This window comes from Podarcis vaucheri (assembly GCF_965113315.1).
Source record: "Podarcis vaucheri genome assembly, chromosome: 4".
Lineage (NCBI taxonomy): Eukaryota > Metazoa > Chordata > Lepidosauria > Squamata > Lacertidae > Podarcis > Podarcis vaucheri.
The window spans coordinates 47728230-47755025 of NC_138762.1; the positions used below are offsets into that span (position 1 = coordinate 47728230).

The window sequence follows — 26796 nt, forward strand, 5'->3', positions numbered from 1 at the left end:
CCAGCATATGGGGACCCAAGCTTGAGGAGTCCTGTTCTTATAAAGCTATGTTTTTAAGTCCTGACATAAGCAAAGCATATGTGGAATTCAGCACAATGAATTTTTTTTAGTTTTACACCTTTGCATCTTGTAAATTTGATTATTTGTTGAGAGTATTTAAATGGTCATCATGCCAGGAATCCATGTGCTCTATCATGAACAGAGAAGAAAGAGCCTCTTTCTTTTTTTGTATGGAACATACTCTGGATGTGTGCGCGCGCGTGTGCACACACTTTGGATATATAAGACTTAGATCTTTAGGTTTATGCTCTTCTTGGAATCACCATCCTTCATGTACAGCAGATTTGTCTCACTTTGTATTTATTTTATTAAATTTTGTCCCACTCTTCTAGTGCTCATGTGCCAACCACTCAGAGCAACTTACCAATAAATCAACCTCACAATACAATAAAAATCTTAATATATAAAGAAAACTTATCTGCTGGCTTTGTATTTGCCATTGTGTTTCTCATATATATATATATATATATATATATATATATATATGCAGGTATATATATATATATATATATATATATATATATATTTGCTTTCGTAGATTTTCACGGGTACAGGAATGCAGGTTTTGGTGTCTTCGGGTGTCTTCCCGTGTAAGAGTCGGGGTGTCTGTGCGACGTTTCGACGAGGTCTCACTCGTCATCTTCAGGCTGGTGCTTTCGGCTTCTTGTTACTGGAACAGAGCAGAATCTGGTGTTTGAGTTCCTATAAATACTGTTGAGGGGTGTGGTGTATAGCCTCCAACGTTCTGGGCAGAGAGGAAGTTCCTAGATTAGTGTGCCTTTTCTTCTTTTGTTCCTTAATTACTTGAGGGATATCTTGAGTGATTTCATGAGTGATATTCTGAATACCACTGGGTGGGTCATTAAGTGTAGATTAGTTGCTAAAGCTTTTGTGTCTTGACCTCTTGAGCTTGTGAAGAGTTTTTCTGAGAAGATGGCTGTGCTGCATTTAGTTGTGCTCTGGCTTGGCTTCGTGTATAGGGGCGAGCTGTGGTTTTGTGCCTTGTGCCAGCCAGATCTGTGTAGGGATTGCAGGGGGGTGCAGCATCCGGAGGTGCCACTATAGTTTGGCTACTGGATGGAGTCTGTAATATGTCTGTGGAGAGGATCTGGGTTTGGGTCTGGTGTGGTTGATTGGTGACGGCGTTCTGTGTGCCTCTGGTTCTGGTGTCGGTTTTTGTGGGGAGGGCTAATTTCCAGATGTCTGGCAGGCGGGACGTGTCGTCACGCTTGTTCATGTTGTGAGGGTGTTTCTCTATCTCGATGGCTTCCATGATTATTCTCTTGTGGTGATGTTCCATGTTAAAGAGCAATTTGGAATCTGCAAAATTAATTTCGTGTCCTGTTTCTTTCATGTGTTGGAAAAGAGAGGAAGTTTTTTCTTCTTTTTTGACGGCATTCTTGTGTTCTGCGATACGTGCATTTATTCGTCTGTTTGTTTGTCCAATGTACGTGGCTGGGCAGACTTTGCAGGGTATTTCATAGACCCCTTGGTTTTCCAGCTGGATTTTGTCTTTTGGGTTTCTGAGGATATTGGCTATTTTTTGGTTGGTGCAGAAGGCTGTTTTGATATTGTGTTTATGGAGGATTTTGCTGATTTTGTCTGTAGTGCCCTTGATATAAGGAAGGAGGGCCATGCCATTGTTTTCTTCTGTGTCTTGGTTTTTGGGGGGTGTTTCTTTTTGGATTAGCTTCGTAACCCTGTTTTTGGATATATATATGCAGGTTTTGGTGTCTTCGGGTGTATTCCCGTGTAAGAGTCGGGGTGTCTGTGCGACGTTTCGACGAGGTCTCACTCGTCATCTTCAGGCTGGTGCTTTCGGCTTCTTGTTACTGGAACAGAGCTCTGTCATGACGGGTTGTGGCTGCGAAGATGGCGGCGCCCGCAATGCTCGGGGGGGCCGCCCGATTGTGGAGCTTCTTCAACTCCGCCCGGACCGGGAGTAACAAGAAGCCGAAAGCACCAGCCTGAAGATGACGAGTGAGACCTCGTCGAAACGTCGCCCAGACACCCCGACTCTTACACGGGAAGACACCCGAAGACACCAAAACCTGCATATATATATATATATATATATAGATAGATAGATAGATAGATAGATATAGATATATAGATATAGATATATATAGATATAGATATAGATATAGATATAGATATAGATATAATGCAGCAATAAAATACCTAAAATATACAGCATTTGGTTGTGCATTCCATTTATTGTGGAACTGAAGGAAGGAGATATCTGGAGAATGGTGAAAAGGAGTTCACATGCTCCAATACTAATTCTTCCTTTTCCCTGGTGTATTCCCAAGTTGCGAGGGGCCACTTACCTTTGCAGTCTAAAGGATCATTTGTGACCTGGCATGCTTTTCTCTTGGGGTGACACATTGTCTGTGTCTGTCTTTGTCAGTTTTTCACATCCAGTATTGGAACTGCAGGCAGATAAGAGGCTGAAACGCCACAGTAAAGATATAAAACATAAAATAATAGTGTCCCTATGAACTTTAGTTTGCAAAATTAGGTTTATTTCTCTTTGTTCTGTTGTCATCACACTATTTTCCGAGATTTTGAAAAGCCTGTGAGGGGCTTTCACGCCCTGTATGTTTTTTTTCCTGTATGTCTAATAATTATCAGTTATTCCCTTCTTTTTAGAATACTGTATACCTGTACTATTTTGCTGTCTTTATTTTGGTATGCCTTGATGTGTTTCACATGACAGGTGATATTTACATGTTTAAAAAATAAATAAATAAATTTAAGGAGCTTACCGTATTTTTTGCACCACAACACTCACTTTTTTCCTCCTAAAAAGTAAGGGGAAATGTCTGTGCGTGTTATGGAGGGAATGTCTACAGGTGGCATGCCTACAGATTTTCCTCCTCTAAAAACTACGTGCGTGTTATGGTCGGGTGCGTGTTATAGAGCGAAAAATACGTAAATAATAGTATATCAATCAAATATATATTCTTCTTCATGTCTTGGAAATAAACCCTCAGGAAGAAGCTGTGGAAGTATCTGTAGTTCAACCTTCCATTGCCCTCTTTAACAAAATGATTCTTCTCATTCAGAGTACTTGATGTTTAAAAATCCTGCCTCCTTATCACTGGTGCTCATTTTGATTTTACTTCCCTTATCTCTTTGCTTTTTTCAGTACTGCGTGATGACTTCAGGCAAAACCCTTCTGATGTCATGGTAGCAGTAGGTGAACCAGCTGTGATGGAATGCCAACCTCCAAGAGGCCATCCTGAGCCTACAATTTCATGGAAGAAAGATGGGTCCCCCCTGGATGACAAAGATGAAAGAATTACAGTAAGTTTGTAAAAGAACAAAAGCTGAAAATAGAATCTCACACTTGCCTGTGCACATTACAATGGGGCAAATGGAGCATGCATACAAATAATAAGGGTATCTTCAGTTAGGCACCTGATGTTGCAGGAACTCTGATTTTGGGGGTTTCCCCTGTTCCTGCAAGTATATCTAGAGAAAACAAGTACACACATAGTTGTCGCATCCAGACTATAGAGTGAACTGCAATGCAGTGTAAGCTCTTCTTGGACAAAACAGAAGGAGGAAATTTTTGCCGATTTCCCCTCCTCCATCTCCCAGCACCATCAGAGCAGTTTTCAGGGGATGCAGAGTACTCTGGGGGAAGGAGAAGTCAGAAAAATAATCTCTTCCTCCAGTGCCACATGAGTTGAACTCCACTCACTGGAAGTCTAGATCCAACATGCAATTTGTTAATTCTTTACAGGGATGTTTCTTTTTCCTTTAAATCTTTGCAGCCAGTTATGGACAGGCTCAACTATTATGGTCCTGTGGTTAATTGTTTCCATTCACAGTGATACATAGGATAACTGCAGCAATTCTGTTGCAGGAAAAACAACAACTAAGCATGCAGGGTTTTGACCTCACTGTAGAGTTTTGAACTAAAAAAAAAAAAATGCTCTCCTGAACTTGATTTTGCAGTGTTACAATGAAACAAACCCTTTTGCCTTTTTAAAAGTTTTGCCAACTAATGGATAAGTGATAAGAAAAGTTAGCAAAAAAAGTAACGAGAAGCAGGACCATTAAATTTACTAGAGTGGGCTATATCATTTTAGACTGAAGGTGTACAAATATAATTTTTTAATGCTTTCAACCTTAAAAAAAAAGCATCTGCTAAGAAACACCCAGTTCATCATGAGGGATGTGTATCATGTTCTTGCTGTGCAAGAGGAAGTGTATTGTACAAGGGAGAACTTAAAAAAGTATGTCCCTTCTCTTGTACGTATTCTAAAATAGCACTATCTGTTCTGCCATTTCAGAACTCTACAACTTAAATCCCACTCCATTCTGCTGTAAGCATAGCCAATTTAACAGTTTGCTGGAAGCAGCCATGATGAACAAAGGATGAGAAATTAATTAATAGATTTGACTGGAACAGATCTTCCACTAGTCGTTTAATGCAAGACTGTTCATTAAAAGAGAAAATCAGGTGCTCCTATAAATTGGGTGCATGAAAAGATATTTGCATTATAATTCTGCTCTTCAGTAAGAATTAAATACAAGGAGACATATGGCATGTTTGCTTTCTTACATCTTTGGGAGCTAGGCACAGGGTACTTGTCATATATAACTCATCAAGTGCTCATGGTATGATGGCTGATTTTCATGCGATTCTCATGAACCTTCCATGTATATCAGTTTCCCAACCTTTTTTGGGCAAAGGCACACTTGTCTCATGAAAAAAATCTCGAGGCACACCACGTTACAGCCCTGTGACGTCAGCGCACAGCGTCACGCCGGGAGGGACGCACGAAGGAGGGGGGAGGGCGAGCGGAGGCAGCGGCAAGCCCCGTTCCTCCCCATCTGCCCCTTTCCGTGCAAGGAGCGCGAACAGGTGTGAGAAGGGGGTCAAACCTGCGGGCCGGCGCCAGGGAACCTCCAAGCTTTGGGGGTGGGGGGGAGGAGGCAGCAAAGCGAGGCAGGAAGGAGAGCGCGGCTTGGCTGGGTGAGCTTTGGCAGGGGCAGGGAATGAGAGCCGCGAGGCGGGTGCTGCGGACGGAGGCGCTGCCCGCCGAGCTCGCAGGCAGCCAGGCAGGCAGACGGCGAGAGCCCCGCGCTGGGCGGCCTCTCCTCGCCGCTGCCGCCGCTCCTCATCTCGCCGTCCGACTCGCCCGCCTCCCTCCGGGGACGGCGCCCCAATCGAAAATTTGACTTAAAAAAAAAAATTTCGAATTTTTTAATTTTTCCCACGGCACACCAGGCAACATTTCGCGGCACACTAGTGTGCCGCGGAACAGTGGTTGAAAAACACTGATGTATATGACTTCTGTTTTGGAAAACTGACATTTATATTGGGACACATGTCTGAGATAATTTGCATGCTGTATCTAAACATTTACTTATTTATAAAAATATGTACCGCTATATTATAAAAAAATCAAAGTGGTTTACAATAGTATCAATATATAATAACACACTGAAATTTTAAATCAAAGACCGTCAACTAACTATTAGGAGCTTGGAGATTATGTAAGTAAGAGGCCTTTTCTTAAGTACAGTGGTACCTTGGGTTACAGACGCTTCAGGTTACAGACTCTGCTAACCCAGAAATAGTACCTCGGGTTAAGAACTTTACTTCAGGATGAGAACAGAAATCGCGTGGCGGCGGTGCAGCGGCAGCAGGAGGCCCCATTAGCTAAAGTGGTGCTTCAGGTTAAGAACAGTTTCAGGTTAAGAATGGACCTCCAGAACGAATTAAGTGCTTAACCCGAGGTACCACTGTAATCAATGCTTATCTCTATAATTTACTAAAGATGCCAGAGTTATCATCTGGAGGCAGCCGCCATTGGTTTCCCACAACAATTTCATCTAGCGTCTAGCCAAAGCCTCTGTCTTTCCAATAGAGTGGTCCTCCAGATGTCTCTAGAGATAGCTCAGTCAGTAGAGCATGAGACTTTTAAAATTAAGGTAGTGGGTTTGAGACCCACGTTAGTGAAATTTTTTCTGCATTGCAGGGGGTTGAAATAGATTGTCCTTGTGGTCCCTTCCAAATCTACAATTCTGTGATTCCTTCAATCCCAACCAGCCTGGCCCAGTGATTAGGCATGATGAGAAGGCCACAGGCTCCCTACCCCTACTACAGTTTGTATTCAGAGATGAGTGTTACACCAGTTCCCTTAATTCCACCAGGTGTCCATTATATCCTCAATATGTTGTTCTCCTTTAAAGCTAAGCATTTCAGCTCACTGAAGCATTTTGCAAGCATTTTGACTTGGAGACTTCTAGCATTACCACGTAAACATTTGAAACATATAACCAGCCTCTTTCCAAATGTGTCTGGCATGTGTTTTACCCTATGGTGTGGACAATAAAGCTGAGTTTAACTGCCAGTTCAGTCAGCTTCTGTCTGTGGAATGGGGTGAGGATATTTTGTCCTTCTCCTTAGGCAGCAAAATGTCTTACTAGTCCTTTGTGAGTTAACTTCCCAACAAAAGCAGGATGGTTTTTATTAATGTACTGGAATGGTGACACAATTTTGTTTCAACAAGGAGCTGTTAAGAATAGGCAAACCTGAGCTAGAATCAGACATTACTTTATTAGGAAGTAAGCACTATTAGAATTTATCTGAGATTAGAATTTATCTAAATAAAGCAGTGTTAGTATGGAAACCTTACAATTTCAAAAGGCTAAGGGGATAATCATCTATGTGATGGGCTGATGATCTAAAACTCACAGCAGGACTTTTGTGGAAGCAGGAAGCAAGCAGCAGATAATGATGGAGAGAACTTGAAGAGACATATCCAAAGATGGATATGAGATACTGCAAAAGAAGATCAAGCCCTAAACATAGTGGGACTTACTTATGAGAAAACATGCCTAAGATTTGGGTGGGTGCTAATAAATATAGAAATTTTAAGCAGCTTCAACATTTTCCTTCAATTATTTACTAAATTGGGAACTTTCTTGTTATAAAGCTTAAGTACTGCAGTGCTCACATGTTAATATAGTCTCCTATTTTATCAACTAAGGATGTGAAAACTGAGGAGTCAGAATCAGTATTAGAAAGAACCATATCCTATTTTGCAGTATGGTCCATGAACATCTACATTCTTTTAAAAACACATTTAATTGAGATGTTAATTAACTGCACCATTTAAGTGTAGCGGATGATGTGCATAAATGTATAATAAGCAAAATACTTTACACATACATTAAAAGCATCAAGATACAAAGAGATGACTTTCAGTTGGCTTCAAGAATGAAGGGTTTGGCCTAGGAAGCTGAGTTAAATACTGTGAATCCAATTTCGCCCCTTTTGCAATAACACTTGTTTTTCATTTCTTCACTTCTTTGCCATTTATATATCATGCTCATTTTAAAAAGAAAACCTTGATAAGTAATTTTTTTATCATTGTGATTCTTGGCTTTTAAAAGCATGGAACTGTTCATCTCAGTTGCATGTATAGCTCAGATTTTGAATGGTTCAGATAAGTTGTAGCTCCATTTCTATTTTGCTTGATCCCCTAAATAGCACATCAGGAATTTGAAATGTTTTGTATGTATTGCCAAATTAAGTTTATGGACACAATTGTCTTTGGGAAAACAATATTGAAAATGAGCTGGAAAATTACTGTACAATTGCACCGTGGAAAGAATGACATTCAAAGTTTTTGTTCAATCAGCAATTATTTGTTTCCGTATTGGTAGCAGTAGTAAATTACTCCAAGACACAATTCAATCTTCCTGTAGAGTTTTTAAAGTTCTATTTTTCTTCATTTCAAAGTGAAATATCTTAAGTAGTTAGATGACAAAGGGTAAAAGAAATTGAAAAAGTCATTATGTATATCAGCCAAAAAGGATCTATGTGTAATAGATGAAAGAAGAAACTAGCACCAAATTAATCTCCATCCCAAGGAGGCTACTTTCTCTTCGAAAGATGAATTGCTGTGATAGAGGAAGGGTCAAACAGGAGATTAAAAACTATGAGTTTGGCTTTGTCTGGATGCAATAGGTTTAACCCCTCAGTGTTTCTTTTAGGTACATTTTCACAAAATTCTCAGCATATTATATTGTGTACTCTCTCTTTTTCTTTCGTAAACATTGTCATCTTTGGGTTTTTAACTGTATTGAGTTCAGACATACTGGGCCCCGTATGGATATCTTAGTCTTTTTGTCCAGGTCGTTCAGGAAAAAAGTTACTATAATTATACTATACAATAGTTAAATCTTTGAGTGGGTGGAAATAAATTTGTCTACAGTATGTTAAAGGAGATTTCTTTAACTCAGCTAGCTAAGAGCCTACAGCTTTTTTGTAAATCATGTGGCAAAACTGAAATAATTTATTTTGGATTAGGCTCGACATACTTTGGCAAACAAAATGCTCATGTCTCCCCTAGTTAGCTAGCAGTGCAAAGTTCCCAAGAGTCACTTTATACCTTATGAGAGATGGTAACATCAAATTATTTACATCCACATAGAAAGCAGCACCCACCTGGTGATCCTATGCATCAATGCATAGGAGGAGCTGTAGCCTAAGATAGGAAAAGAGGTTGTAAGGGAACACCTAGCTACTTTAAATGAATTCAAATCTCCAGGGCCTGATGAGCTCCACTCAAGTGTATTAAAGGAGCTTGCAGATGTAATCTCAGAGTCTCTGTCTATAATCTTGGACCATTCTTGGAGAACAGGGGTGGTCCCTGTGGACTGGAGGCTGGCAAATGTTGCCCCCATCTTCAAAAGGGGAGGGGGAGAGAGAAGAGGCAGGTAACTGCTGACAAGTGAGCTTGACATTGACAGCAGGAAAGGTCCTAGAACACATAATTCAAGTGTTGAACTAAGAGATGTTCATCAGTGGGGAAGTGGTAGACTCTCCTTTTTAAGTAGAGATTTGATGGCCATCTTTTATGTACTATCTATTTAAGATTCCTGCATTGCAGGAGGCTGGACAAGCTGAGCCTGGGGGTCCTTTCCACTCCTTCATAATTCAATCATAATTATTATTATTTTGTCCAGGAGCATGGCACCACAAAAAGGGCAGGTCCTTTTCCAATGAGTTTACCTGGTCCTTGATAACATTGACTGGGAGAGCATCTTCATTCATGAGTGATGCTTGAATTCCACAGGCAAAGGAAAAATTTGTGCATCTTCTCTTTCAGGAGAACATTTGCATTTTGTCACATCAAAGATGCTCCCAGTTTCCTTTTCATGTGCTTCCCATCTCCTTATAACTCTGTTCTCTCTGCTTTTACAGTCTTTATTGATATCATTAGATGATCTTTTCCACTGCCACATTGGAACTTTGAGGGCAAACCTATCCTTTTGCCATAGTTGTTCATTGTCACAGAGGAACTGAGGGGATCTAGACAAATTCATTGTAAGGAGTCTTTTATAGATATTAGAATTGGCATCCACAGATACATGAACAACTACAAGTTTTAACAACTCTTTATTAGGTATTTACAGATATTAGGTATGTACTATTTCCAAATAGATCCAGTTTCTAACTGTCATGGCATGTTTGATACACACGAACAGATACATATTTCTGTGAGATTGGGATTTTTGAAGTGTTTACAGCCAAATGTGGTAACAAATCACATTTAAATGCAGGCAGATCTCACATAGTTGTGTTTTAAAAGGTGGGGGTTCTGTGTGCTCATCCTTTCCTTTCTTTGGTGCGGCAATTTTTTAAAAATGGATTAATATTTAGTAGTGTTCCAGACTTTTCCACCACATTATTTCTTATATAGGACCCTGACAGACCTGTTTGCTATTGTGCTTCGTATCCAGCTATTTTTCTCATCCCTATTCTATGAAATAAATTGTGAAATATTGGACACAAGTAATGTTTCCTTTTCATGAATCCGTAGTAACTGTTAACCTATTGCCTTATTTGGAACACATCTGTTATGAATATTCATGAAACAAAATTTACAAATATTCATTGTATCTGTAATATCACAGCCTATGGGAGCTGAAAATCACATTATATGTATGAGTGAGTTGGCCAACTAAAAATGATATTCAGCTGGAACACCATTGCAGTATGAATATTTAGATAAACTATAAATTTTTCAGACTTTTAAAATAATTGAAGTTTGACAAAGTCAACAACAAAAGTTATCCTGTACTATGCTTAAACGCATGCAACCAAATATTTATTTTGTCCAGTTATATGATGTAACATGATTTGGAAATTGGAAATAATCTGCTAAGTTGGGGAAACTACATTTATTAATGTTCTGTACAAATTTCTGTTGTCTTTTGTCCTAAATAGAACAAATAAGGAGCAGATATGTATTACTTAAAATGACTGTTTTGAAACTGCCATCAGACTGGAAACTGAAAATATTTGGGCATTCTTGCTAGATTTTTGAATTTCAAGGACTACTTACAGTAGTAAAATGAGAGAGACTACAAACTGTACCTTTTAAATAAATTAGAAGAAATCTGGTACTTCTTTTGAGCTTTAGCTACTTGTGCTGTCTAGAATTTTCAAAACTGAATTGCTAAAAGAAAGAAAATGATTTTGGTTGTTAGAAATGGGTTGAGGAATGGCTATTAATCCTGGTATTTTTCATTTCATTCATACCCCACCATTTAGGCTCTGAGCATCTTTCAAAGATCGGTACTGAGACACACAGAATCTAAATACATGACATATGAGGAAAGGGAAGTGGGAGGGAAGAGGGAAAAGCAAGTTCAAACACAAGTTACAGTTCTTACATTGCAGTTACAGAGTTCTATCAATGTAGATTCTGGCTATGTAGAACAGGAGAAACTCCACCACTGCCAGTGACATCCTTGCGCTTGACAAAGAGCAGCCTCTCCCGGGAAGCCCTCTTCCCCCACCCTAGGTTATATCCCAGGCCAGCAGAATAGGGTAGCATCTGCCATGCAGTTCTTCCCTCAAAGAGCTAGAAAACCTTAATGGAAGGATGAAAGTTGCAGCCCCCATTTTTCTCTGCATTAGAGGTTGCTTAAACTGAATGGCTTTGCAGCCTCAGGCAATCTATTTCAGTAGTTACCTTGTGGGCTTTTGGGGAGTAGAAGTTTTCTTCCAGAGTTGGGGCTATATATAGCCAGTGGCAAAATATTTAAAGCTGTGCCCCTTTTAAAGACACAGGATTAAGTCACGGCACAAGCACCACATTTTTAATATTAAGATTAACATCTGCATTTATGTGAAGAGTGATTACGGTAATAGGCAGCATTCTCATAAAACGTTGTAGGATGACCTGTGACTGTTGCCTGTTTACAAAATTAATCTGACGGAGCCCCCAACCCACTAAGACTAGCTTATCTTTTGCCAAAAAATCTGCCCCAGTCCTCTTGAATTTCGGCCACTCTTCAAAGCTAAGGTGGTCTATCCTAAACACACTTTCTAGGGAATAAACTTCATTGAACATATTGGGACTTACTTCCTGAGTAAATCTGCGTATGATTGTGCTGTTCATCTCTGATGAGGGTCTGATCTTGGCTGATAGAAAGGACCACATTCTTTTATTTATAATCTGTTTGAGATACTAACATTTATATTCTAAGAGGCTTAGACCAGGCTTCCTCAGCCTCAGCCTTCCAGATGTTTTGAGACTACAATTCCCATCATCCCTGACCACTGGGCCTGCTAGCTAGGGATCATGGGAGTTGTAGGCCAAAAACATCTGGAGGGCTGAGGTTGAGGAAGCCTGGCTTAGACTATTAAAGTCATATTACTGATTATCTTGGTTGCTGTGGCTTTTAACTGATTTTAGCGTTGTGTAATGTATGTGTTTAAATTGTTTAATTTTTTATTGTGATTTTAAATCGTTCAGGGCTTCCCTGGGTAGTGGATGGGCACCAGAATGATGGGGGTAGAAAATATTCTACCTATCTAGATATATTTGTAGCTAAGCTGCGTCTTTTTGCATCTGTAAACTACAAGGGACATAATAAAACTGTTTAAAAAATACCACTCTTGGTCTGTATGATGACTTTTCATTCATTGCATTCTCTCAAAGCAGGGAGGGGAGTTGCACAATATTTTAGGGGAAAAGAGGTTCTCTTGCGTGGAGCTTGGAAACAGATGTGAATGATTAGTGTATCCTTGTTTAGATTTCTTTGATACATTTTATTTTCTTTCAGTCTAGTCATTTCACATTTTGCTTATTTTGCATTCCACTATGGATAGCTTTGCATTTCTGAAGTTCCTATACAACTTCTGGTCCTATGAAAAGTGTAATTCAAAGCACAGAACTTCAAAAATAATATTTGTTTCAGGTCTTTGGTTTCCTCCACTGAACAGAGTTGCAATTACCTCTTCTCAGGATTGTGCCAAGTACAGATAGCAAGCATGTGCAAAAGCACCGAACCGACATACAAGATGTTGGACTTCTTCCAAAACTGCTTTGCAGCACTAGGCAAAAAACTAGATACTTTCTGTCACAATTTATACGGTTTCAGGGTTTGGGTAACCAAGCTGAAGTGGTTTTATTTGCAACTGGAAGCTATTTTCAGGGAGGTAATGAAAGACAGAAAGGCATAACAGAATGTCATCTGGTTGTACAGCAGAGGCTGTATGAGACATTTAACATTAGTGGGATGGCTTCAGAATGCTTTGAGTGAAGAATGCAGATTAATGAACAGAATTAATTCACTATATATAGCCTTGCTCATTGCCCTAAATCTTAATTTTGGTTCAATCCACATTTTAAACTGACACTATTTCATCACATAATATCTTAATTACTGCTAAATTATTAATATTGATCCATACAATAGCTAGGTGTAATTGGAAATATTTACTGTTCAAAATTCTTAACATGAAAACTGTAGCTGCAGGCTTGTTTAGTAATTCCAATTTTCAAGAATATATAAGTTTCAGTAAAGGGTTAGCTTCCTTGCATAAAAACTGAATCCATTTTTTTAGAACCAAATGTTTTAAGCTAATGAACTGTTTGAAATAAAGAGGGGTTTGTTTTGCTTAAATTCTTTGTGCGTCACAAGATTTTGCAAGAACAATTTATTCCATATGCTTCTGAGTTACAGTCTGTCTATATAATACAAGTGCATCTTCTCATTGGGATAACAAGTGAAGTTCTGTACATTTTTAATGAAGGAAATATTTGCTTGTTTTTCAAGCACAGTATCCCAATGCATCAAGAGATGTTACTTATTATGTTGTCTTGGCCATTCAGAAATTGCTGTGTGATGTTGCACATTCAAAAAAGGATGATGATCATGCTGGAAGCTCCTTTTCCATTATTGGAAATTGGCTTGGATGACAGACATATATGTAACAGATTCTTCTGCACAGATATCTGTACATGGGGAAAATATCTGCTGGCCGATAAGCCCTATATCATCCCTCAAATGGGGAAATTATCCTATGAGACAACTTTTTAAAAAATAATGCAAATAGATAGGAAATAGATACTTCTGTGATTATACAAGAGGGATTTTAGTATACCCCGCCCACAGTTAAGCCTTTTAAAATCCCCTGCTTTCATTGTGTTAAGCCTGCGGCAACCAACCTTTTTGGACCAGAAGGTACATTTTGAATGTTGAGAAAGTTCAGTGAGTGTTGAGTGCTGCATCTCCTGTTAAACAAATCAAAGAGCAGGAAGAAACAACATCTCCCCAGAAACCTCAATGTGGTGGTGGTGGTGGTGTTATTTATATACCACCCTTCTTTCCAGGTTTCATATACTGCCATGTAGGACATAGGGGGTGTAGTATGTCGTCACATGTAGAATGCAAGAAGACGTTTGTCAAGGCGTTTTTCATTTGGCAGAAACATCCTTAGGGTTGTCTAGCAGGAAATCAGGCTTAAGAGGAAGAGAAGCTAATTAGCTTCTGCTTTGAAGTTGCAGTGACAGGAAACAGCAATTAGGATCAGGAAAATGCTATATGGCACACTGGTCACTTCTCAGAGGTATACGATAAGTTCATATACAGTAAGAACAAACTGAATAGCTGGTTACCTTTAGCTACAGTAATGCAGTATTTTATGAACAGTGATATTTGTAATTCAGATAGATTGGTTTAGCTTCTTAGCGTGAATTTGTGGCTCATGACTATCTTTTTTTGTCCAGAAAATTTACTATATTTTTAATAATGTCATTTTAAGCTAAATATGATCTTTGTATGTGCCTGAAGCTGTTAATTATTATCCATCTGTTAGAATGTTTGACCTTGGAAAAGTGTGGATAACTTGATAGTGGTGATACTTGTGAGGGTGGGGGAAAATTCTGTGAAACTGAGACATGAAATCATCTGACTTTTTCCAGGGCAGAAAAATTAAGGAATAATGGGAAATGAGTTCAATTCAAGTTCACTTTTTATTTCTGATTTCAGCTATTGATTATACAGAGGAAAAACATAAAGCAGTGAATCAAGAATAATTGTGCATTATGGTCTGAATTTTATAATCCTATGCATTGTCATCTTATATAGTTCTCATTTTCTGTAATGGTAGCTATATTCAGACAGAGAGGGAAGATTGCTAATACAGAGACTTCACATCTCTTCTGTTTCATAGAACTATGAGCATGTCGCTCCTTAGCTTAAACCCAGCTACTGTTTCAAAGACTAATTTATATGCATTCTGTTATTGCTCAATGAACCACATAGCAAAAATATAACACCTTCCATATGAAGCTGCTGTAAGTCAGGAGATGAATGTTCTTAACAGCTTAAAGTATCTCAAAGAGGGACATTAGGGTTTTGCACATTCCATTTCCCTAAGTGGTAGAAAATTCCAGAAGCTTAACAGGGTCAGTTTCCTTGAGAATACATTAATTGCAGGCTTGTAACACATTTCCTTGCTTCAAAATTATAAATTGAGGCGTAGATAAGAAGGAGATAGTCCCACAGACAACCAATGCTTCTCTTAATAATTTGTTGGAAGCCGCAACTCAGTCCGATAGGCGGAATAATAATAATAATAATAATAATAATAATAATAATAATAATAATAATAATTGATGATGATGTTGATTCAGTCTTATCTTTATCTGATGCATAACAATGGCCCCTGATTTAGGTGTATGAAGACCCTGAATCTATTTAATTTGCTTTTACGTCTTTGTATTGTTTAATTGATTTTAGGCTGCTGTTTTGTTTTAATGGACATTGTTGTTATATTGTACATAGTGTACACCACTTAATATTTAAAGTATGAAGCAGTTCAGAAATGCTTTAAAATAAAAAGTCAACTTGGATTTAGCTCAGCTGGGGAGTAAATCAGACTGGGGAGAAGCCAAGCCGCTGTGATCTCCTCTATTGGAGGCTACAGGTTTGTACAGTCCTGGTAAGCTATAGTTTGCTTACTTTGATGTGTGAATGAGGTCACTGTTACTTGAAGATGGACAACAATTAAGGTGTTCATCTGTGTAAGTGATCAGTAATATATTTAGTGTGAATATAAACACACATAAAAGCAGATCTGCCCCAAATACTCTATTTCAATTTGGGTTTCAGGGTATGGGTATGTGCAGAAATATTTTCTGCAAAATTAAAAAAAATAAATGTGATGATGGTGAATAACTTTTTCAGTGACCTTGTATTCCATTATGGCTCCAAAGCAGCATTTTTTCTCTGCATGTGTCTGGATTAGATATAATGATGAGGATTTCAACCAAGATTTCAACACAGTGAACTGGGTGGCACCAAATATTGTGTAGCCAGTCGGACATTGGTATGAAATGATATCACTGATAGTGAGCAAAGCCAGCTGAGAGTGAGTTAAAGGACAAGGTGCATTTTGCAGACACTATGGGGGCTTTGTTTGTTGTTGACATTGCAGAAAATGTTGTCCCAAACCAGTAAGTTCTGTAGTTTGATTTTATCCTTGTTAAAATAGTAGATTGTGTGACTTTCTGTGCTTGTGGGGAAAAATTATCACTAAACTAGTTCCATTAAATATGTTGCATGTGTTTAGTATTTGATATCACAGACACGGAAATACATTTTACTTATTTTTAAAAAACATATTAGTGGGTCACTTTTAATATCCATTTTCCATGCCTCAGATCTTCCCTGAAATTTCTGCACTGCTAGTTTTTTTAGATGATAAAGGACATACTTTTTGTTTCTGTGCTCAAACAAGCTGTGCCGAAGGCAAAAAATAAGGCATTTGTATGCAGTGCATTCTACATTATATGTGCATGTTCATCTATCTCAATAACTGACTGTCATCTTTGTGTGCATATGTCTTGCAGTGATAATAAGAGTCCTATCTTCCTCAAGATGTCAAGTTTTCTGGGATAGATTTCTAGCTGTAGGCGGCTTTAGTGAAGCACTTCACACTGTGAACATGCTCCCTGTAGCCAATGATCATATTAGTCTGCCTAACACGGCTATATGGGAATCTTGCTTTTTTCCACCACATGTGCTTCTGTCTTCAATCTGAATTATTATCATTTGTGATCTTAAGTTCATAAGCCTCAGAGCACAGCTATGTTAACTTTGTCCTACTTCTAGTTGTTCCATTGTGAAAAACATAAGGTGTCTCTCCATGGGCTGCTTTATATGAAGAGTGCCGTGTGTGTGTGTGTGTGTGTGTGTGTGTGTGTGTGTGTGTGGTTTGAGTACTTGAACAGATCAGCTTTTCAATGGAAAATTTTCTGTGATGTTACTTACAACACAAGAATTCTGTTAGTTATCCAGTTAGACTAAAATATTGCTAGCAATGATTTAATTTTGCCCTTAATAATAAAATGTTGCTTTAAAACAGGATTGTATACTTTAATATTTAGTATTTTATATTAATTTTAATTATAAAATTAATCAGGAATATATATTATAGACCAGGGGTGGCCAACTCCCAAGAGGCTGCGATCTACTCACAGAATTAAAAACTGGCAGTAATATTGCCCCTTTTTGGGGGGTTCAGGTCAAAGTTGTTGAGCACCAATTTTTGAGAATTAAAGCCTAAGCTCAAGAAAGAAAGGGGAACAGCCTGATCGCTGGGGAAACAAACAGCCTCGCTGAGTAAACTCCATCTTCCATTCTGCAGATCGTGCAACAACGGAGGGTGGGGCGAACGGGCAGGGCCGGATTTTGTTTTACCAACGCTAAGGAAAGGGAGCCAGCGATTGACTGCAATCTACTGAAACCTTCCGAGGATCTACCAGTAGATTGCGATCGACCTGTTGGACACCCCTGTTATAGACCATTTCCCCTAATATATCCCTGATTATCAAGCTACTTTTATCATTCAAACTCATAGTACAGTGGTACCTCTAGTTACGAACTTAATTCGTTCTGGAGGTCCGTTCTTAACCTGAAGCTGTTCTTAACCTGAAGCACCACTTTAGCTAATGGGGCCTCCAGTCAGTGGCGTAGTGCAGGGGGGGCTGGCCGCACCGGGCACAACATCTGGGGCGGGGCGTGCTCGCACTCGCAGCTCTCTGCCCCTATGGGTTAGGGGGCGCAAATTACTTGCCTTGCCCTGGGTGCTGACAACCCACGCTACGCCACTGCCTCCAGCGGCCACTGTGCCGCCATCGTGCGATTTCTGTTCTTATCCTGAAGCAAAGTTCTTAACCCGAGGTACTATTTCTGGGTTAGTGGAGTCTGTAACCTGAAGCATATGTAACCTGATGAGTCTGTAACCCGAGGTAGCACTGTACTTCAGTAAGATAATATGAAAATACCACCATTCTCATTCTGAAGAATAATCAGAAAAAAATTATAGTAGTCAGTATTGTGTGGGACACCTGCCATAAGAATGTGATAAGAGACCTGCTGGATTAGGCCAAGGATCTATTTGGTTCCACATCCTGTTTCCAATAATGGCCATATCACAAGCAGGGCAGCTCACCATTGTTTTGTCCCAACAACTGGTATTTAGTGGCATACTGCTGCTGAACAGGTATACTGTAAATCTATTGTGGCTAATGCATTTATCATGATAGGATTAGTATCACACACAAATTGGTAGATTCAGGTAGGTACCCATGTTGGTCTGACACAGTCGAAATATATAAAAAAATTGTCCAGTAGCACCTTAGAGAACAACTAAGTTTGTTCTTGGTATAAGTTTTCCTGTGCACACACACTTCTTCAGATAGGTTATTTGTTGACATTCCCTAAGATGTTCCTGTTTCTGTATTGAATCAGAAGTGTAAATAAGTTACTGATTGAAAGAGAATTCCCAACCCACCCCCAGAAAAACTTTAATAGCTGGTATTGAGTTGGATGTGTAAATCTGTAGTATATCTTGTGGATGAATAGCAATGGAGCAGAGTTGGATGATAAGAAAATATCCAAAATCCACAGTTGGGCAAAATAAATAAATAAATAAATAGTGAGCAAGGCTTTTAAGTTTGCTGGAAGTCTTCATTGATTTAGATTAGGCTGTCACAGGAACTATGCAAATTTCAGGTTGCACCTAGGACTGCTAGGACAAAGAAACATGCAGTTTCTTACATCCTTCCACAATATTTAAACTCTAGCTGTTGCCCTGATCTTTTCCCATTGTAAAGCACAACAAACAGGTTCCTGGGTAGATAAAAAACAGAATGTTTCTTTGTTTTGCTTTTATTTTTATTAGGACAACAACAAAGAAAAATCAAGAGAATATGGAAGTATTAAACACAAGTACTGTTACATAACTTTCATCACTTTCGCCACATTACCAGTACATATACAATTTATATTTAACTACATTGCAAAATTGAATTCTTTCTGTGCAGGGTCTCTTATAGATATTAAAAAGAGAAGCTAAGAAGAACTATACAGTCTTTATATTTTCAAAGCTGGACATTAATTTTTGGTGGGGTACTGAATTGTAAAGAAAAGGAAATAGAAGTTAAAAAATGGTAGCTTTATCTAGTAGTTGGAGGGAGTGTGCCCTCAGATAATAAAGTAAATCTTTGGTAACTTAACATCAAAACATCAAATCACTATTAAATAACAAGATTTATTCTAATACTATCTCCTGCTTTTCATCAAGCAGGAAGTCATCACAGTCAATCATTTACATAATTGACTGTTATTGTATCACAGTTGGATACCATACTGGTAAAAAGGGAATATTAGTGTTATCGCCCAAAAGCAGGGGTCAGCAAACTTTTTCAGCAGGGGGCCGGTCCACTGTCCCTCAGACCTTGTGGGGGGCCGGACTTTATTTTGAAAAAATAAATGAACGAATTCCTATGCCCCACAAATAAGCCAGAGATGCATTTTAAATAAAAGGACACATGTAAAAACACGCTGATTCCTGGACCGTCCATGGGCCAGATTTAGAAGGCAATTGGTGCAGATCCAGCCCTCGGGCCTTAGTTTCCCTACCCACGCCCAAAAGGAACAGAGAAACAACTACTTCTTCATAGGCTTGCCGAAATACTGCTTCACAGTACTGATTTCATAAAAGTTGCTAAAGTAGATAAAATAAATGAATGCAGAGTTATAATATCTGCAGAGTAAATTAAACAAAATTGTTTTTGTACATATTTTGTTTATATAATCAGTAGACTCAGATGATGTAACTGCAGAGTGGAGGTGGTGGATTGAGTATATATACAGAACTGGCCTTAATACACAGCATATTCTGGGGGGGGGGCAATACATTCATTGGTTTAATGATCTGGTGGAAAATAGGGGATAAGTCTAGAAAGGTTTTTAAGTGAGCTAGATACCTCTTGAAACATCTGCCCCTCTACCCTAGAAGAAGGCTGCTAAACATGTAGCTGTTGTTCTTCAGAAACATACGTTTTTGAATACACTTTCTCATCATCAATAATATTGTCAGCTGGGCTTTGGAAATAGAACTGTATCATTATATTACGGTTTCTTCTTGTGGACTATTAGCTGAAGCAGTTTTATTCATAATGAGAAAGATGCAATCATTATCCTTTGGTAAAATCTGATCCCTTATTGGTATTGCTGATGGTAGCCCTCAGCTTGTCAATATACCTCTTCAACTGTGGTACCCAGAACTGGACACAGTATTGAAGGTGGAGTCTGACCAAGGCAGGGTAGAGTGATACTATTGTTTCCATTGATCAGGATGCTATACTTCTCCTGAACTGTTTGGGCTGTGTTGTATAGTACAAATCACACGAAAATGGGTGGAGTGATCTTGCACAACTGTACAACACCGCCCACACTGTTCAGAGGGCGCATGAACTCACAGAAAAGCAAAAGTAGGTGTGCGAATTGTATTCTGCTTACGCAACCGTTTGAGACTTATTATTACTATTAATTATTATTATTTTCCTGTTCTAGATCAGAGGAGGAAAGCTGATGATCACCTATACTAGGAAGAATGATGCTGGCAAATATGTCTGTGTTGGAACAAACATGGTGGGAGAAAGAGAGAGTGAAGTGGCAGAGCTCACAGTTTTAGGTATGGAAAGCTTATTCCTTTATTAGTAGCTTGATATAATGTAAAAAAATAAATACAGACTCCAAAGCTAAATATTGCCTTAAGGCTGGGTAAATGCATACTTTGATCATGCCAGAAAGGTAACATTTCCTAAGTACCCTTGATTGCTCCAGCATAGACCATGGGACATTGGTTCTAGAACATTTGGTCTGTGCTTCTGCTCGCTAACAAGAAAAAGTACATTGGGATAATGGTAGCTAGCCAACATATAGGCAGTTTGTCTGTAACTTGGCAGGTTTCCTACTTGCGGGTACCTCTCTTACGTATGGTATTTTTGTTTTAAAATGCCCATAAAACAGGAAGGGGGATAAAGCAAATTCTCATTATCCACCCCCAAAATGTAAATGCTGGCCCTGCAGGAAAACTACTGCAACTTTCCTTTTAGAATTTGGCATGCATTTCATGTTTCATGTCCCCATCCTTTCTTTCACTCTAACCTGTGCTGCCCATTTGTTTCTTTCAGAAAGACCATCATTTGTGAAGAGACCAAGTAATTTGGCAGTAACCGCAGATGACAGTGCAGAGTTTAATTGTGAAGCGCGTGGTGATCCAGTGCCAACAGTAAGGTGGCGAAAAGATGACGGAGAGCTACCTAAAGCAAGGTGCAGCAGACTTTAATAATCTTCTACAAGAAATTGTGGTTTTGGTTTACTGTGTGCTTGGAGTGAAACAATAATAATGATGCCAGAAGAGCATGCCTAATAATAGTGTGATGCAAGATTGTTCTACAGTAAATTGCACACACTCTCTCATCTTACAAGCTTGAACTCCACACATAATCTAGCATGCTTAAAGTTGTTTTACTAATTTCACAAGAACATTTTATTCTGTTACAAAAAAACAGTGCAACCCTAGATACCTCTGTGGTTTTTATTATTGATTGAAATCTTATCTGGTATCATGTTTTAGTGAATGTGCTGTGGTCTTAAAGAAAGCTTCATTATTCTCTACTCTGTAATTCCAGGACCTAAGATTTAGGTTGAAAGGCAGGTTATAAATTCTTAAGTAAATAAATTTAATTAAAGAAGCTTTAACCATTTCATCATCAGATGGTTAATCTGTTAATCTTTAGTCTGTTTAATTAATTTCATATTCATTTAATAACATCTTTCGAAAAGGTTTTCTTGACTTTCCGAGCCAGGGAAAATATAAGGGATAGAGCAATCCTGTTAAGTGAAAGATACTCGTCTCCCACAACTTTCTGCCCTGTCCCCAAGATCATGCAAATTGTCTTGGTCCATTTTTACTTGTCAGCTTGATATTATGTTTGAGATGCTGTGTGATCAAGTGTCTTACTAAAAGCAACTCTGACATCCCTGCATTCCTTGAACGGAGCGTTCAATTAGTTTCCCTCTTTGATTGCAGAGATTCTTGGTAGTAACTCCCCTTAAACACAGTGAAATGCATTTGTGCATAAAGATAGCACACTTAGGAGCTGTGAAAATTTGACAGGGGGCTCCTGATAGTGTCCTATGTGAACTAGGAGGTGAATGTTTGTTTCTAAAAGAAGAAAATTATTCCTATTATCTCTTCATACACTTTGACCAGTGTTAGTATGCCACATGCTTAGGTGATGGAGCATAGCAAGTGAGTCTATAGTTGGCTCTATAGAGCCACTGATGTGTCTGTAAAGTATGCGAGAGCGCCACCAAACATCTGGTGCGCCAGCAGCCTCTTCACTTCTGGCCATGCCAGCTGAGGTTCCAGCTGAAGAGAGACACAAAGTGTAGACCAATCATATGGCTGTAGTTGCAGCCTGAAGAATAGGCCACCTGGGGAATAACGAAAGCAGTGTATTTTGCTTGCCCCTGTTAAGAAGGAAGGCTGCTCAAGGGGAGTTTCTTAGTCCTGCCTTGCCATGCTTATTTCAGGAGGAACAGAGAAAGGGACTAAGGAGTCAGAAACCAGGAAACTTAAAAAAGGTGGGCAGGGTACTTAAAAAATGGAATATATTAATTGACCCTTGCATATTTAATCAATTAATTTCTTTGATCAAACAGTTTTAACCGTTTAAATATCTTCTTCTTCTTCTTCTAGATGATTAATGTTCTCACATAAAAAAGGAATGGTCATATCAGCATGAGAGGAAATATTAAATATATTTCTGTATACTGTATTGGACAAAAAGGCTGAAGGCTTGTTATGGTTTTCCATTTAGCTGAAATAGAACCATTGATGCCAATGCATATACCCTTGGTAGCTTACAGTTATCTTGTTGGAGAAATCAGCCCTGCTCCACTCTCATATACAGCAGTATGACAAATCAGTCTAATAGATTATTTCTCTTTGATTTAGATATGAAATCCGTGATGACCATACACTGAAAATTCGAAAAGTTATGGCAGGAGACATGGGTTCTTACACTTGTGTTGCAGAAAATATGGTTGGAAAAGCAGAAGCATCGGCAACGCTAACAGTTCAAGGTAAAATTGCTTTGAAAGACTATTGTTACTATGAGAAGGAAATAGAATTTTGTGTTTTTAACAGTGACTTTATTGGGCTCATAAATAATCACTGCAAGAGTTTGCATTGCCAAAATCTAGGAAGATTACTTATTTTATTGGTGGATTTCTACTGAACTATTACATATTTCAAACATCATTTTCTTTCTTTGTGTGAAAAGAGTTATGCTCCATCATGGAAATGGAAAATGAAGGCATTTTGTATCCCAGTTGTCTGAGAAGCATGCTGTCTGTAATGTTAATACTTTTAGAATTAAAAGGGATAAAACGTTTTTCGTTATATCCTCCTCATCATCCTAAATGATTAAGTTCAAAAAAGAGATTTTATTTATTTATTAGTGGTGTCCAGTGTATTTTATTGAATGTAGCGCAGTTGTTAGAACAGTATCTTTCATACAGCTAATGGAAACACAGGCTTTATTGATGCACTTCTACTTCTTAAAGAACACAACCTTGTTTTAGTATATCAAGCTGATTAATATAGTTATTCAGTCATTTCAAGTATTAATGTGTGAAAACAGGTCACAGATGACTGTTTCTACTGCACTGTGAAATTCTAGTGGAACTCAATGAATGAGTATGTGTGAAAATCTGTCATTGGTTTTATATATACATTCCAGATGTTGACTCTTCAGATAATCCCTTGCTTCCCTTCCTGGCTAGAAGGCAGGCAATGATGTCATACCGTTTTGCCCGTCAGTTTAATGGCTGTGATCTTCTGTCTTATTCTCTGTTCCTTGTATGATAGTCTCTAGACTATAATGTATCTGGAGTGTTTCTTAAAACTTATTTTGATATTTTTTATTTCAGTACTGTGCCTATTTGTTGTTGTTTTTGCTTTGTGGTTTACACTGAGTTCATTGTTCACTTCACTGTGCATAAAAATGCATACTTTCTAGACTGGGTTTTTTATTTGTCAGGCTTTGATGTTAAATTGAACAGCTTAATGCTAGAACAATAGATCCCATTTTAGTTGTAAGGTGGGAAAACTTTTATGAGTCATTGCAACAATTTGATTTAAGAATCATTCTATACTTTATCTACTGTCTGCTTATTGCGGTCTGAAGTATAAGGGAGCACAGACTATGTTTCATAGCAGAGAACTATATAGTCTTTTGATTCCTGCATGTGGTTCTTTGCTTTGTAAATGAAGAAAACAGATGTGTAACAAAGCTTTACCATAATATTACTGCCCTCAAATTTTTCCTTCATTTGCAAATATTTTCTACAAATCAATTTGAATTGATGAAGTTTTCCAGTACGAAGATCTGGTTGCCTTTTCAGGAATAGCATGCTTGGATACTTTTAAGAGTTTCCTTTGCTGAAGCATAAATTTGTAACTACATGAAGACATCTGAAATAAAAAATCTGCAAGTAGTTTGGATGCCATGAAATCCAAAAGGCATACTTAAGTGAAACATAACCTTGTATGTACATGTCTGTAGACTAGAACCAAAGTTTCTCAAGTTCTAAAGTGATTTGCAATGGGGCATAAACCAGAATATTTAATTAAATCAAGAACGGGGAATCTGTGACCCTTCAGATGTTGCTGGACTACAACTCCCATAATCGCTGATCACTGGAAATGCTAGCTGGAGTCGGAGTCCAGCAACAACCAGAGGGCCATTGATAATATTGGTAGGCCAGTATATCTGTGAATTTGGTTTTCAGTTTGCAAAGCTAAGGTGTGATAAAAGTAAAAAAGAATTAGAAATTTCATGTGTTGTTGTTGTTGCTGTTTTTGGAAGAGGGGAAATTGTGATACTAGGGGACCTGAATTGTAACTCATATAGTTTTCTCCTAGGCAAGCATAAACATGTCAAAGGATGTAAAATATGCATAAAGTTAAGAACAGCTTTAAAAACCTTTCTGCCATTAAGAGCAATGGAGCAAGTTTTGTTCTTAGAAGGGACTTGGGCAGGGCTGTAGCTAGGGGATGGTGAGGTGGGCCCCCGCCAGGGGTGCAGGCGAGGGGGGGTCCACAAAATTGGCTAAAAATATATCCATAAATATGTCTATAAATAAAAATATTGATTAGCACGTGAATAATTGAATGGGTGGAGTGGGGGGGGGGTTGGAGGAGAGGTGGAAAGAAAAGCTAATTTGTCTGTGGCTAGTGGGCACAATCTGGACAGTTCTGCCAAGGACACAAGATCACGTAGCTACGGCTCTGGACCTGGGAAAACTCAGAAGGGACTCACTCGGTGGGCAAAGGGAACTGTACTGAAGTTAATCACCTCAACCTGATTCATCCTTTCCTGACAGTGAAGTGATCAAAGGATCCTTGGGGACAAACTGGACTTGGAAATGAGCATCTTGCAAACCCAGTATTGTCCAATTGCAATGATCGGTGTCCTTGCTTCAAGGATCGGGTACAGGCACAGGAGAGAATTGGAATCGAGAAAGTAATACAGTGAAGCATTTTCTTTCCATTGAAAACGTGCTATCAGCAGTTTAGTACCAATAGGCAGTTTACTTGCTCACCTATCATTTCCCCCCTGAAGTCACTGCATGGGCTTATGCTAGGCTGAATGTGAACTTGACTTGAAATTATTTGTAAAATTTCAAGCAACTCTAATGACAGAGCTGTATGCTTGTCTTTCAATGGTAGTAGTTTTTTCCCCTTATTTGTCATGAACAGTTCTCTAGTTTCTCTTAGTATATAAATTCAAAGAGTTATCATTTTGGACCTAGTTCCTTTCCAAGTAAATTTCTATATTGAAGAAGAAAATGATTGTATCTTGTTATATGAAGGATTGAAAATGGATCTTTAATCTATCTGCCAAGCAATCAGTGGTTATCTAAAAAAAAAAGCCCAAGCCATTAAAAAATCTAAACTCACTCTTGTTTGTTTTTGTCTTGATAACACATAAAAGGTATCTAAATCCATTATCTTTTCTTAGAATTAGTTTTTGTGTGGACAGTCTACAGCTTTCAGTATGCATTGCAATTTCTTATTAAGGGAAAGGTCTCTTGCTGAATGTTACAAATGGCATCTTCTCTCTTTAAAACAGGTTTATGTGTTCATTTGATGAACTGCTGTTCTACTCTGGATTATAACTGAGTACTGATCTTCATTTTATAAACCCAATATAAAGTCCACCAAAATGTTTCGGCATGGCAGCTTTTCCACAAAATTGTTGTAAAATGTAGCACGGCTTAGTACATGGGTTCTCTGCAGTACATAGAGAGTCTCCACTCCTCCAACTCAAGGTTTATGGAAGCAGATGGTGCTTACATGAAGAATCTGAAAAATGTGGACAACCCCTGTGTTAAACAGTTCTACAAGCCACAACCTCTATAAAGAGAAACAGCCATATGGAAGCATTTTTCAGTGGTTTCACCTTTCAGGGTTTCATATTTTAATCTGCCTTCAGAGGGATTTTAGAGCAAGACTACCCAGCTAGACCCAAGCAAATCCACCACAAACTGGAATGAGAGATCATTCAAGTGTTTACGTGATATATTTCTCACAGCAGTGCAGCTTATATTATACACGGGTTAACCCCCCCTCAAAAAAAAAATGTACCTGCAAATGCATAATTGACATGTTGGAGAAACAGGCAGCATAGCCCATTTCTCTGATATGCTGCCCTTACTTAAAGAGGCTGTGCTTGCTTACAGCATTGGGTCATAAGCCATAGTTAGTCAAAATAGCCTATGCAGGAGCTATGTAATGGTGCATGTAGCTCAAGCAGTCCCAACTTTGCTCCTCCCTTTCTAGAGTGAGGAAATAAAGCACAGAGGAGCTGACTGAAAGTTAAATGTGCAAACCAGCACATATAAAAACACCAAGAAAGCCTTGCCTGATCCTGAGATCCTGTTCTCTCAGTGACCAACCACATATGCCTCTGAGACGCTTGCAAGCATTCGAGAGTACAATATCACTCTCTGCATTTGTGATTCCCAGCAACTGAA

General features: G+C 38.6%; 1 protein-coding gene across 1 annotated transcript in view; it reads left to right on the forward strand.

Annotated features, from left to right (window-relative positions):
* ROBO1 (roundabout guidance receptor 1) overlaps positions 1 to 26796 on the forward strand; it is a gene marked incomplete at its 3' end in the record, with an annotated part of 602172 nt that overhangs the window by 494805 nt on the left and 80571 nt on the right. Inside the window, exons 5-8 of the mRNA XM_082220668.1 lie at positions 3212 to 3369; positions 20257 to 20377; positions 20880 to 21018; positions 22712 to 22839. Of these exons, the coding sequence (XP_082076794.1) occupies positions 3212 to 3369; positions 20257 to 20377; positions 20880 to 21018; positions 22712 to 22839 (546 nt within the window). The remainder of the gene's footprint in view (positions 1 to 3211; positions 3370 to 20256; positions 20378 to 20879; positions 21019 to 22711; positions 22840 to 26796) is intronic.